We start from the raw sequence: 13,592 nt of genomic DNA, 5'->3' as shown, positions 1-13,592 counted from the left end.
TGAGGCCCAGCATTGGGCAAAAGGCAGGATACAAATAAATATAATAATAATAATAATAGGTCCGCAGCACCCTCCGGCAGACACACACACACCATCCGAGGAGGGCGGCATCAAGGGTAGCCTGGATGGCCAACAGCCGAGGGCCCATACCCTCGTAGGGGGCCTGTGCCAAGGGCCCCTGGGCCAGTGGAGGCTGGTGTCTCCGATGTCAGTGGGGCGGTGAATTTGCTTCGCACTTTGGATAGCGCCTGTCTGGTTCTGGCTGAAACCCAGAGCAGAATCTGAGCACCACTGATATCGGAGGCAACAGCCTCCTCTGCCCTGGAGTTGCTCTGCCTTTTCTCCTTTGCAACCTGCTTGCTCACCTGTTTTGCGTTCTGGCCCAGGCAATAGGGAGGAGGAGGAGGAGGAGGAGGAGGAGCAGATGCCCCGGCCTCCTGGCTCCCTGGCTTTCTGCCTCCCAAACAAGGAAGCAGAAGCAGTGATAGGAAGGAAGAGGAGGAGGAGCATGTGGTGACCGTGGTAGTGAAAAGGGGGACTCACTCCGGAAGGGAACCCATAGAGGGAGCATTGGCCAAGGGCCATCCAAAACCCGGAGCCGGCAGACGGAGTAGTCAACGGCGGATTCGTATCGCTTCACTTCCCATCCGTTGGACGCCTCCACGTGTAAAGAGGGAGCCATTTGTGCAGCCCGGCTCCCCAAATCAGGCGTGGGCATGCCTGTGCAGCAGAACAGGAACCATTGATCCGCTACCGCTGCATCGAGCCATGTATGTAACAGGTGATCTTGAAAGGACAGAGAGTGGAGCCCAGGCCACCGGCCACCGGCCCGAGGAATCGAAAGCTTTATTGCGGACAGACATCCGAGCCATTTTAAAAGAACTCGGGCGCCGGCCTGGCTGTTTTATTCCTGCTCCAAGGGGCATCGTTTCGTACAGGATGCAGAAACGCAATGCAGAGCCCTGTGTGCAATTAAGAAGCTTTCTTAACGAAGCCTGGCTGCCCCCGCTGCTGAATCTCCCTCATTCAATTTAGGAGGGAGCGCTGATTTGCATGCAAAGAGCCCGTTTGCCAGGAGTCCAGGAGCGTGTTTTTAATTGGGAAAAGAACGGCTCTCTTCCGGCTTCTCTGCGTCCTGAAAGGGTGCTTGTTTCTCAGGGTTTGTTCAGCCGAGGAGCTGTGCGGGGGCCCGGGGTGGTGGGGGTGGCCTTGGCCTTCAGCACATATGACGCAGCGAGTCGCCCCCCATATGGAGGGATTCCTGTAGATTTACAGGAACCGGTTATGAGTTGGTGGCGCCCACGCACTTAATTTCCCAGTGGAAAGCGGGTAATTCGCTTGAAAGACTCTTGACGCCCACGGGAGTCGGTCCATGGAACGGTGCCGCTTGCGTGGCTTCGGACAAATCAAACAGCGTGGTGCACGTCCAGTCGTTTCTCGTTGGAAAAGCGACACCGCGTTCTGCAAACCTCTTCTGCAATGCACGAAGGGGAAGGAGCCCGCGGCCTCCAAGAATTTGTTGGACTCCAGGTCCCATCAGTCCCAGCCAGCATGGCCAGTGGTCAGGATGATGGGAATTGCAGTCCAATAACATCTTGGGGGGCCACAGGTTTACACACACACACACACACACACACACACACACACACACACACGGGCTAAGTGATTTTGTGGTGGAACTGGAGAACCTACTGAAAGGGAACATCTGAATGGAGGAATTTGCGATTTACTGAGTTAGACCCGTCCTCTGTCTAGCTCAGTCTTGCTTACTTAGACAGGTCTCTTCTCCCCCACCGTCTCAGGCAGAGAGGGTCCGCTATCTGGGATTCCTTGGGTTGGGTCCAGGCTTAGTCATACTTGCAATAGACCTCCAGATGTGTCAGACTACAACTCCCTTAATTCCCAGCCAGCTTGGAGATAGACCCGTTGAAATCAATAGGACTTCATTCATGACTAACGTAGTCAATCATGGTTAACTTCAGCCCCATTGATTTCACCGGGGCTGAAGTTTATTTATTTTTATTTATTTCATTTATATCCCGCCTTTTTTCTTCTAAGGAACCCAAGGCGGCATACATAATTTTCCTCCTCCTCCTCCTTTTTATCCTCACAACAACAACCCTGTGAGGTAGGCTGGGCTGAGAGTCTGTGACCGGCCCAAAGTCACCCAGTGGGTTTCCATGGCCAAGTGGGGACTAGAACCCGGATCTCCCGACTCCCAGTCCAACATTTTAGCCACTACGCCACAGAGATTTCAGTGCTCTTAAGTATGACCGAATGTGGATGCCACCCGCTGAAGTGCAGGTGGGAAGGTTTGAACCTGGGCTCTTACGAGTGCACAGGACAGCCTCTGAGCTGTGCTTCCGGACCGAACGCCGCAGAGAGCGGTGTGGGAAGCAGGTCTACAGACTGTAGCTGCCCTATTGGAGTGTGCTTGGGAGGGTAGATGATACCCTTATGTGTAAAAAACAGCATGGCCAGACCCATGGATCCCCTATAGGCACGACAACTGTGTTTGCTAGCATGCTGGCACCCATTTTTGCATTGCATGTACGCATACTACAAACGAGAAGGATCTTGGAACTGTTGTAGATCGCAAGCTGAATAGGAGCCAACCGTGCGATATGGCTGCAAGAAAGGCCAATGCTATTTTGGATTACAGTAATAGAAGTATAGCTTCCAAATCACGTGAGGTCCTGGTTCCTCTCTATTCGGCCCTGGTTAGGCCTCATCTAGAGTATTGTGTCTGGTTCTGGGCTCCACAATTCAAGAAGGACGCAGACAAGCTGGAGCGTGTTCAGAGGAGGGCAATCAGGATGATCAGGGGTCTGGAAACAAAGCCCTATGAAGAGAGACTGAAAGAACTGGGCATGTTTAGCCTGGAGAAGAGAAGATGGAGGGGAGACATGAGAGCACTCTTCAGATACTTGAAAGGTGGTCACACAGAGGAGGGCCAGGATCTCTTCTCGATCCTCCCAGAGTGCAGGACACGGAATAATGGGCTCAAGTTAAAGGAAGCTGGATTGCGGCTGGACATCAGGAAAAACTTCCTGACTATTAGAGCAGTACGACAATGGAATCAGTTGCCTGGTGAGGTTGTGGGCTCTCCCACACTAGAGGCCTTCAAGAGGCAGCTGGACAACCCTCTGTCAGGGATGCTTTAAGGTGGATTCCTGCCTTGAGCAGTGGGTTGGACTCGATGGCCTTGTAGGCCCCTTCCAACTCTGCTATTCTATGATTCTATACCCTTATGTGTAAAAAACAGCATGGCCAGACCCATGGATCCCCTATAGGCACGACAACTGTGTTTGCTAGCATGCTGGCACCCATTTTTGCATTGCATGTACGCATATGCGCATCAGCATTTTTATATTGCACAGGCACATCAGGCCGGGTCCAGGGTGCCGGCATTCACCACAAGCGGAGTGCTGTAGGGACAGTTTTGGGAAGGGGCTGTGATGGCCCACGTCAGGCCCCAGGTGTGATGTGTGATCTAGCCGTGGCCCTCAGGGCTGGAGCGGCTGTCCCTCCATCCGGGCTGCCTGGCACGTACCTCAGCTCTATTCATTGCGTCCTTGGGAAATTAACTTCTATGGGTTTATCAAAACTGCGCAAATAGGCGAAGGCGGCTCGCCACTTTATTCCTTAAACGTTTTAAGAAGCCCTCGAGAGTCATTAGGGTCCCTGTAGCAGCAAAATAGCTTTAATGATGTCTGTGATGAAAAGCTTTTTAATAAAAAAACCTCCGCGCCGCACAACCCCTGCCTCAAAAAGGAAGAATGAAGGAAAGAGGAGGGAGAGATTATCTCCGCTCGTCTCCCGCAGGACGGATTGAGTGGCTCACATGCGCCAGGGGGGGACGGAGTCCAGTGGTGCCCAGTTTGGCTTTGCAGAGGGCCCAATCCAGCCCCTAGGAGCGCGTGGCTTCCTCCCGTTAACACCAGGCGCCTGTGCAGCCCTGCCTTTCCCAAGAAGGAAGGCTTAGGCCAGCCTTCCTCAACCTGGGGCACTCCAGATGTGTTGGACTGCATCTCCCAGAATGCCCCAGCCAGCTGGCTGGAGCATTCTGGGAGTTGTAGTCCAACACATCTGGAGCGCCCCAGGTTGAGGAAGGCTGGCTTAAACTCTCACACGTCAGGGAGATCGCTCTGTACTCCTGGAGAATTTAGTGAGGCGTCTTCGCTTAGTTCTGCTATTCTCTTGCCGGAAACGTTCATTTCCAGCTTCTGCAAGGCAAAAAAAAAAAGTTTACGTGCTGGCCCCGAAGACACTGTTGAACTATCTGAGGCCCGCTGCAATCTATTCGCTGGGCACTTCCAGAATAAAATCTCCTGCGTCCGCCAGGACTTAGACTCCCATGTTATAGCAGGTGAATCAGGCGAGGAATCCGGAGCACAGCATTGTCCGGATTTTTTGGGTGAGCTGGTGCAGCTCAAGGACATTGACAAGGTGTTTGGACTCGTTCGTGCAACCACCTCTGTATTGGATCCTTGCCCCTCTTCGCTAATAAAAGCTAGCAGGGATGGAACAGCCAGCTGGGCCAAGGAAGTGATTAATGCCTCTTTGCGAGAAGGAGTGGTCCGGCCCGTCTGAAAGAGGCAGTAGTGAGACCACTCCTGGGGGGAAATGTCTGGAGCCAGCAGTAAATGTTCCATTCCTGGACAAGGCCCTTGAGCGGGTGGTTGTGTGCCAGCTCCAGACATTCTTAGAATCAGAATCATAGAATAGCAGAGTTGGAAGGGGCCTACAAGGCCATCGAGTCCAACCCCCTACTCAATGCAAGAATCCACCCTAAAGCATCCCTGACAGATGGGTGTCCAGCTGCCTCTTGAAGGCCTCTAGTGTGGAAGAGCCCACCACCTCCCTAGGTAACTGATTCCATTGTCGTACTGCTCTAACAGTCAGGAAGTTTTTTCCTGATGTCCAGCTGGAATCTGGCTTCCTTTATCTTGAGCCCGTTATTCCGTGTCCTGCACTCTGGGAGGATCGAGAAGAGATCCTGTCCCTCCTCTGTGTGACAACCTTTTAAGTGTTTGAAGAGTGCTCTCATGTCTCCCCTCCATCTTCTCTTCTTCAGGCTAAACATGCCCAGTTCTTTCAGTCTGTCTCTCTTCATAGGGCTTTGTTTCCAGACCCGTTTCTTGGATGAGACTGGTTTTCTGGATCCATTTCAGTCGGGTTTCAGGCCTGGTTTTGGCACGGAAACAGCCTTGGTCGCCCTGTATGATGACCTATGTCCACCTTTAGGGTGGATTCCTGCCTTGAGCAGAGGGTTGGACTCAATGGCCTTATAGGCCCTTCCAACTCTACTATTCTATGAGAAAGACAGGTGAAGTGTGACTCTGTTGATTCTCCTTGATCTCTCAGCGGCTTTCGATACCATCGACCATGGTATCCTTCTGGAACATCTGGCTGAGTTGGGAGTGGGAGGGACTGCATTGCAATGGTTCCACTCCTACTTGGCAGGTCGGTTCCAGAAGGTGGTGCTTGGGGGACATTGCTCGGCCCCGTGGATTCTCCAGTATGGATTTCCACAGGGGTGAGCCTTGTCCCCCATGCTGTTTAACATGTACATGAAACCGTTGGGTGCGGTCATCCAGCGTTGCGTTTCGGAGTGCGTTGTCATCAGCACGCTGATGACACACAGCTCTATTTCTCCTTTTCATCTTCAGCAGCTAGGGACCATCGCTCCATCTTGTGGCGGGGAGTTCCATAAATCCATTGTTTCAGGGTGCCACGGTTATGTTCAATCCCGGGGCTCCAAGCGCATAACGACAGCTGCGGCGGAAGAAGCGGTTTGAGATCAAAGTCAGGTCTTGAAGGAGCGGAGCCTAAAACAGCCTTCCCCAACGTGGCGCCCTCCAGCTGTGTTGCCTAGAACTCCCAGCATTCCCAGCTAGCTTGCTGCCTGGGGAATACTGGGGGTTGTAGTCCCAACGCAGCTGGCGGGCACGAAGTTGGGGAAGGATTGCTGGATGACCTTTGGCTGCTGTTCCCCACATAAATAGCCTTTTATTCCGTTTTTGCTCTATGCAGCCATCTGAGTTGTTCTGTTCGTTGTCTCAAGAGCACCGTCTCAAAGACACCCAAAGGCAGTTTTTGACGTTCGATATTGAACTTCGACAACTCAGCAGTACAGATCTGTGGTCTACGCTCTCTCTTGCACATGCTCCCACCCGCCACAACACAACACAACCCCCAGTTTTTCACTGTGTCGTGTCTTGGATGAGTCATATATATATAGCACAGGCAACGGACAAGCGAAGAGTGACACAGCCCGAGTAAACCTCCCGCCCTCCTCCAAAAGGAAGAAAAGGAATCCAGCCATATAAATAAAACAGAACGGGCAGCCAAATGTCTTTTACCCTCTTGCTTCAGGGAAGAGGCTCCCTGGCTGTTAATAGATTTATTTATCGGGGTGTACGAGTGTTCGAGGCCCAGAGGAGCTGTGCATTCTTTATTGAAGGCAGCCATCAGGGCTGGCGCTTGGCTGCTTCTCCTTTTTCTTTTCTTTTTTATGACAGTGCCAAGAAGCTGGTTTTGATTTCTCGCTACACCGTTTGACTGCAGATGCGTTTTTGCAATGCATGGAATGAGCCGCCTGTCGGAGTCCGGTAGGCAGGAGCAGCTCCGGCCCAGCTGCAGAACCATTCTGGGGTTGGAAGGCAGTTAACCTCGTGGGTTTCAACCTTGGGGTTCCTTGGAAGCCCTTTGAAGGCTCCCCAGTGAGAAGATCATTGATGGCGGACTAGCAGCCCTGAACAACGGGGCCACCCGTTCTTCCTGTTCTTCTGCCTGCAGAGAATCTTAGAACACAAGAAGAGTCCAGCGAGTTCATAGAATCATAGAATAGCAGAGTTGGAAGGGGCCTACAAGGCCATCGAGTCCAACCCCCTGCTCAATGCAGGAATCCACCCTAAAGCATCCCTGACAGAGGGTTGTCCAGCTGCCTCTTGAAGGCCTCGAGTGTGGGAGAGCCCACAACCTTCCTAGGTAACTGACTAGGTAACAGACGAGGGTTGATCCTGTTTCTCCCAGTGGTGAACCAGATGCCTTTGGAAAGTCCACCAGTGGGGCATGAGAGCAATAGTTGCCACCACCCACGTTTGCTTCCCATTCCATGTGGCCTTCATGACTCGTAGCCTTCGTAAGAAAGGTGCTTCAGCCTCTTGAGAAATCTTGGTTGACCTTTCCCAGGTACCTTTTCCAACTCAACGGAGACGGTGCCAGCTAAGTTGGATACTGCATTCCAAGGGGCAGCAGGGCAGCACAGCACTGGACTTTGCAGACAACGTCCGAAGTCAGCGGAGCGCTGAACCCGCTCTGGGTTTCTGCTGGAACAAGTCAGAACTCTAAAGGAGCTATCGTAGGGTGCTAAATTCCTGGAGGAGAAGGCTGTCTAAGTGGTCTTCTATCACTTTGGTCCATTGGGTGCTGGTGGCTGCTAGGGTGCGCTACAAGGTCTTGTTGACCATGTGTAATGCCCTGTATTGCTTGGGTCCTGGATACCTGAGTGCTCGCCTTTCTCCTGTGTCTCACCATTGGCAGACTCGCTCTCAGGAGCAGGGCGCCCTGATGGTTCCCCGCTACAAATTGGAATGTGCGGGGGGCAGGGCTTTTCCAGTGGCTGCCCCCCCCCCCCCCCCGGTTATGGAACATTGTGCCACTGGAGATTAGACAGGCTCCCGCTCTCAATTCTGAGTGAAGGAAGATAGATGCTTTTGAACTGTGGTGTTGGAGGAAAATTCTGAGAGTGCCTTGGACTGCAAGAAGATTATTATTATTATTTATTTATATAGCACCGTCAATGTACATGGTGCTGTACAGATTACACAGTAAATAGCAAGACCCTGCCGCATAGGCTTACAATCTAATAAAGTTGTAGTAAACAATAAGGAGGGAAAGAGAATGCAAACAGGCACAGGGAAGTGTAAACAGGCACCGGGTAGGGTGAGGCTAACAGTATAGAGTCAGAACAAACTCAATATTTAAAAGCTATAGGGAAAAGAAAAGTTTTTAGCTGAGTTTTAAAAGCTGTGATTGAGTTGGTAGTTCTCAAGTGTTCTGGAAGAGCATTCCAGGCGTAAGGGGCAGCAGAAGAAAAAGGATGAAGCCCAGTGAGGGAAGTAGAGGTCCTTGGGCAGGCGAGAAGCATGGCATCAGAGGAGCGGAGAGCACGAGCGGGGCAATAGTGTGAGATGAGAGAGGAGAGATAGGCAAGAGCTAGACTGTGAAATAAAGCCAGACTGCTCACTCGAGGGAATGGTATTAAAGGCAAAACTGAAGTACTTTGGCCACATAACGAGAAGACAGGACACCCTGGAGAAGAGGCTGATGCTAGGGAAAGTGGAAGGCAAAAGGAAGAGGGGCCGACCAAGGGCAAGATGGAGGGATGATATTCTGGAGGTGATGGACTTGACCTTGGGGGAGCTAGGGGTGGCGACGGCCGACAGAAAGCTCTGGCGTGGGCTGGTCCATGAAGTCACGAAGCGTCGGAAGCGACTGAACGAATAAATAACAAGGCGTTTTTATTTTCGCAAGAGTTTGGGGGAGGGGTGGTTTAAACTGGGTTGAGGGCTTTTAACGGTTTGAGGATGAGGGTTTTTAATGGGATTGTCTTAATGTGGGCTGAGGGATTTTAATGGAATTGTTTTATATGTGATTGTAAAGCGCCTCGATGCCAGAAATGGTGAGGCGGTGCTATAAAGATGCTTTAAATAAATATCGATGGCCGCTAGTCCTGATGGCTTTGTGATATCTCCAGTAGCAGAGGCAGTAAGCCTGTGTGCACCAGTTGCTGGGGAACATGGGTGGGAGGGCGCTGTTGCACCGTGTCCTGCTTTTGGGTCCCTGGTCAACAGCTGGTTGGCCACTAGATGGACCATCGGTCTGATACAGCAGGGCTCTTCTCACGTTCTTTGATGTTTTAGACTTCAAATACCAGCATCCCCTAGCTAGTGTGACTAATAGTCAGGAATGAAGAGAGTTATAGTCCAAAACATCTGGAGGGCACAGGCTGGGATGGCTGCTCTCACTACTAACCACTCTGGAAGCCTAGAATTCAATGCCATAATTATGATTTCTGAACTTTAGGTTGTGCAGATCAACGTCTTCTGGGACCATGTGTGATTCGAATGCCTGCAGAGAGATCTCTAGAAATGTCTGTGCGTGTTCCTGTTGGGCATTCTCTTGGTTCCCGTGAAATTCACCCAACTTCATTTGAAGTTGCTCTTCTTTCTTTCTTTCATTCTTTCTTCTTTAAAATCTGGACCATCTGTCTTTTGCTTCAGCTTGCTGATTCACTGGTGCCCACAGAGATGAAGCCGGGCATATCCTTGGCAACCGTTACGGCTGTTTTGCATACCAAAGACAACAAGCACGTGCTGCAGGTACAGCGTGGATCTTGGGGGAGGGAGGGCAGATGGGACGGACAGCAGGGTTGGTTGGGCTGAAAGGACCCCCTCTTGCCTGGATTCCCGGGGGTTTCCCAATTAAATAGCCGTGGTAGTTGCTACATTCCAGTCAAACCCCTTGAAGAAAGCATTTTTTGACTTGGGTGGGTGCCGGAGAAGTAGCACTCCTCAATTGGTTGCATTATGGAAGAAACAGCTGTGATAAATTCAGGTGATCCGTGCGGGGTTGGATCGCTGATCCCTTATGTAATGTCTAGGGAACAGAGAGACGTGACTTTCAGTTCAACTGGAGTAGTTACCGCCTTCCTCCTTACCTTTCTCCCGCAATCTACTTTGGCTGGTAGCTGCCCCCGAAACCTGCGCAGCCTCAACCTGGCAAAAAGAGGAAGAGGGTGACGGACGACGTGCCGGAATTAAAGCCCATCAAGCCCCTCCTGAGCGGCTCCATCCCTGTGGACCAGTTGGTGCAGACTCTGGAGAAGGTAATGGAGACCCACGCTCATGGCTCAGTCCATCGCTAAAGCATTCTATGAAACAGGGGTGGGCTCCGTCTCAGCCTTCCCAAACCTGGTGTCCTCCAGAGGTTTTAGACTACAACTCCCATCAGCCATAGCCATCAAAGCCAAGGGTGAGGGATGATGGGAGTTGTAGGCCAAAACATCTGGAGGGCCACTAGCTGTTCACCCCCCAACATAGAAGATCATTCTGATTCGGAACAGCGGATCCTGTAAGCTATATTGTTTGTTTGTCTTAGACTGTTCACCTGACTTTGGGGGTTCTAAACCTGCCCTTTCTGACCTCAATGCTTCGGAAGGAAAGGCTGCCCCAAATTGCAGGACATGTCCTTCATCCTATAGAACTGAATGGGGAGCCAGTGCTGTCTCCTGGCTGTTGAGGGCCCTTTGGGCAAGGCACCTTCCATGGGAGCCCTCCCTCAGTGGCCCTGTTCAGAAGCCACGCTAAGCCACGGTGGCGAAGCCCTTTGAGCTAAACATTGTGGCTTAGCGTGTCGTGTGAACCATTCCTAACCATGGTGGCTACATAACCACGATTTAAACGCACTCGTTGACCCTGTTCTAACTACACGCTAAGCCACAGTGGTTAAGCATTTTGACCATGACTTAGTATGGTGTGTGGACCATTCCTAACCAAGGTGGCTACATAACCATGGTTTAAACACGCTCACTAACTATTCGCTGCAAAAGGGTTAGCAGCCTAACCATGGTTTAGTGTGTCATCGGAACAGGGCCACTGAGTCCAGCTTCTCACCACCATGGTCCCCAGCTGCCCTTGCCCCTCCTCCTCTGTCTCATTGTTGCTACTACTTGCTTTCTTGGCAGGCAGAGAGCCAGTGAACAAATAGGCGGGGGCATTTGGTTCTGCTTTTTACTACCTCCATTGGCTAGGCCAGAGCAAGAGACAGGCGAACAAGCAGGTTGCAGTGGGAAAGAGGAGGAGCGAATCCCGGGGTCTCTTTCCAGTGGGCCCAGCTGGGGTGTGGGCCTGGGCACGTGCCCAACCGTGCCTACCCTTGCCGTAGCCATGGGTTCTGCTCCCTAGTGTGATGTTAAAGTGCACCTAAATCTTCGATTGTGATGAGCAAGGACAGGGCGAATGTTGGCTATTGTTATTATTTATGACTACCTTTATATCCCGCCTTTTGGCCGCCAAGGAACACCAGGTGGCATACATAATCCTCCCTTTTTATCCACCCAACAACAGCCCTGTGAGGTAGGCTGGACTGAGAGTCTCTGACTGGCCCAAAGTCACCCAATGGGTTTCCGTGGCCGAGAACTCAGATCTCCCAACTCCCAGGCCGTTGCTAGACGAGGGTTTAGCTCTGTGCGAGGCCTGGGCTCCCTGCTGTGCATGCAGATGACGCACAGGGGATTCTGGGGTCAGGCCGGGCTAAACCCTCCCTTGACCCGGGATAACCGGATCCACTTGTGGGTCTAGCTGGTTCCGTGGCTTTTTCCGGCTGCTCGCTGCTCCTATGGAGCGCTGTGCCCATCGGGCCGGGGTGTGTGTAAAATCACGGGGGGAGATGGGGGCTGGGGGGGAAAGAGCGAGCCCGGTTGGAGAGATGGGGGGGAAGAGCGGAGCCAGCGTGGGGAGATCACGGGCGGAGGGGGCATCGGACATGGTGGGCGGTAGATCGGGCAGGCAGGTGATCAGGCGGGCATGGCGAGCAGGCAGGCGGGGGGGCATCAGACATGGCGGAGGGGGGGAAGAAGAACGGGGCCAGGGCAAGATCAGGGACGGGGGGGGGAGAAGAACGGGGCCAGGATGGGGAGATCGCAGCCAGGGGGGCGGAGGAGGCATCCGACATGGCGAGTTGGGGGCGGATGGGCGACTGAGCGGGGGGCAGACATGGCGAGTGGGGGGTGGACGGGCGAGCGAGCAGGCAGGGGGGCATCAGACGTGGGGGGGAATCGGGGGAGCGATTTTATTTTTTTTTAAAAAAGACTTACTTTTCCGTTGGTGCGCTCCTGCGCACATGGCCCCTTTAAGCTGGGGAAAAAATGGCCGACGCGACGGGGCTTTCCCTTACCCCGTTGTGTATTACATCTAGCTAGGGGCGACGGCCCACGCTAGCTGCAGCGCGGCCTCACCCCGACTCCCCACCGGATTATCAGGTAGGTCTAGCAAGGCCCCCAGTCCAACACTTAAGCCACTACACCATACTGGCTCTCTGTTGGCGCTTTTTAGTGATGTGTGGAGATGATCATCTATATCCCTGATGTGCATATCGTACAGATAAAATGGGACAGCCCCACGTACGTCTTTGATCAGGTGAACTCATCTCCCGGGTTTAGCAGCTTGAGGGCATCAACATTCAGGCGACGGCCATGATTCCGATGCTGTGCACTTCCCACAAAGCTGCCTTTTGAATGCCAACAGCTCCCGCTTCCTCTCTTAACTGCAGCACGGCTTCAGCGACGTGAAGGTCGAGGACACCCCCAAAGGGCACATCGTGCTCTTCCAAGACGTAGAAACCCTCATCCGCATCGAGGAGGATTCGACCCACATTATGTGCGAAAGCGACGAGGCGCTCAGGGTGAAGCTGCAGGATCTCGTCCTCAAATTCCTGCAGAAATTCTAGCCGCTGCTGCCCTGCCAAAGTTCCCTCTCTTGAAAGAGGGAAGAGGAAGAGCAGCAAAGAAACCGGACTGTCATGAGGCCGGGAGCGCAAGGGAGCACACCCACGGTCCGTTCGTTTTCCGTTCGCAAGAAAAAGCGCTCTTCTCCGGAGTATGGTTGCCAGCAGTTTTCCCAGCACAGACCTCTGTGTCATTAAACAACCGGGAAGAATTCAACAGGGGCAGCGTTCCCCATCCTGAAACGGCAGCAGCAAGAGCTGAAACTGTTGATCTCTGTGCTTCCATGGAGGTCAGCAAATGCAGGAGCGCCAGTCCAGAACGGAGTCAGTTCACCCTACTCCGTAGTTACACCTCTGTGTAAATATCCACGACACCAAGTGCCCAAACTGTCATGGAAGCATTCAACTCAGGAAGAGATGGCACAACCACATCTGAAGTTTTGCTCCAATTGAGGGTCTCGTCAGGGACGCACACGGGTTATCTTGGTTTAGTGTAAAATACAGTGCATTGCATTTCCTGTTCTCCTCCTCAAATGGCTAAGAGAGGCTAATTTTTTTTTAATTGTTTTGTTTCAATTTGTAATGGGGGTTTTCCCTTCAATTTGCTTTGTTTTTTTCAGCCTTGTAACGCTGGCTGTTTTGTTTCAAAAATAAAAAACTAGAGACCTGGTCATAGGTTGCTCTTTTTTTAAAAAAATTGATCCACTATTGTCATGGTGGACATGGTGAGCGTGTTTAGCTCCAGGGTATAAAGGGTTAACCAGACACTGAAAAGTGCTGTTGCAGGTCAGAAGCATTAACCAATAGGACTGTGCACTGCCTTGGTCTGGATCTGTAGCGGTACCAGGTTAAGCCAAGGCACCCGAGGCCAAGGCCAGACCAGCACCGAAGGTCGATTCGGGTTGATTCAGGGCAGTGCTGGAACCTTCCCCCCACCCGCTGGTGCAAGCTGGAGTGTGTTCAGAGGAGGGCAACCAGGATGATCAGGGGTCTGGAAACAAAGCCCTATGAAGAGAGACTGAAAGAACTGGGCATGTTTAGCCTGGAGAAGAGAAGATGGAGGGGAGACATGACAGCAC

At 52.3% G+C, this 13,592-nt stretch overlaps 1 protein-coding gene across 1 annotated transcript in view; it reads left to right on the top strand.

Annotated features, from left to right (window-relative positions):
- INTS9 (integrator complex subunit 9) overlaps positions 1-13,186 on the top strand; it is a 104,125-nt gene extending 90,939 nt beyond the window's left edge. Inside the window, exons 15-17 of the mRNA XM_063123736.1 lie at positions 9,291-9,389; positions 9,758-9,895; positions 12,340-13,186. Of these exons, the coding sequence (XP_062979806.1) occupies positions 9,291-9,389; positions 9,758-9,895; positions 12,340-12,516 (414 nt within the window). The 3' untranslated portion in view covers positions 12,517-13,186. The remainder of the gene's footprint in view (positions 1-9,290; positions 9,390-9,757; positions 9,896-12,339) is intronic.
- Positions 13,187-13,592: the final 406 nt, after the last annotated feature.

Source organism: Elgaria multicarinata, chromosome 4 (assembly GCF_023053635.1).
Source record: "Elgaria multicarinata webbii isolate HBS135686 ecotype San Diego chromosome 4, rElgMul1.1.pri, whole genome shotgun sequence".
Lineage (NCBI taxonomy): Eukaryota > Metazoa > Chordata > Lepidosauria > Squamata > Anguidae > Elgaria > Elgaria multicarinata.
Note: the sequence above shows the minus strand (reverse complement) of the source record. Positions and strands in the feature narration are given on the sequence as shown.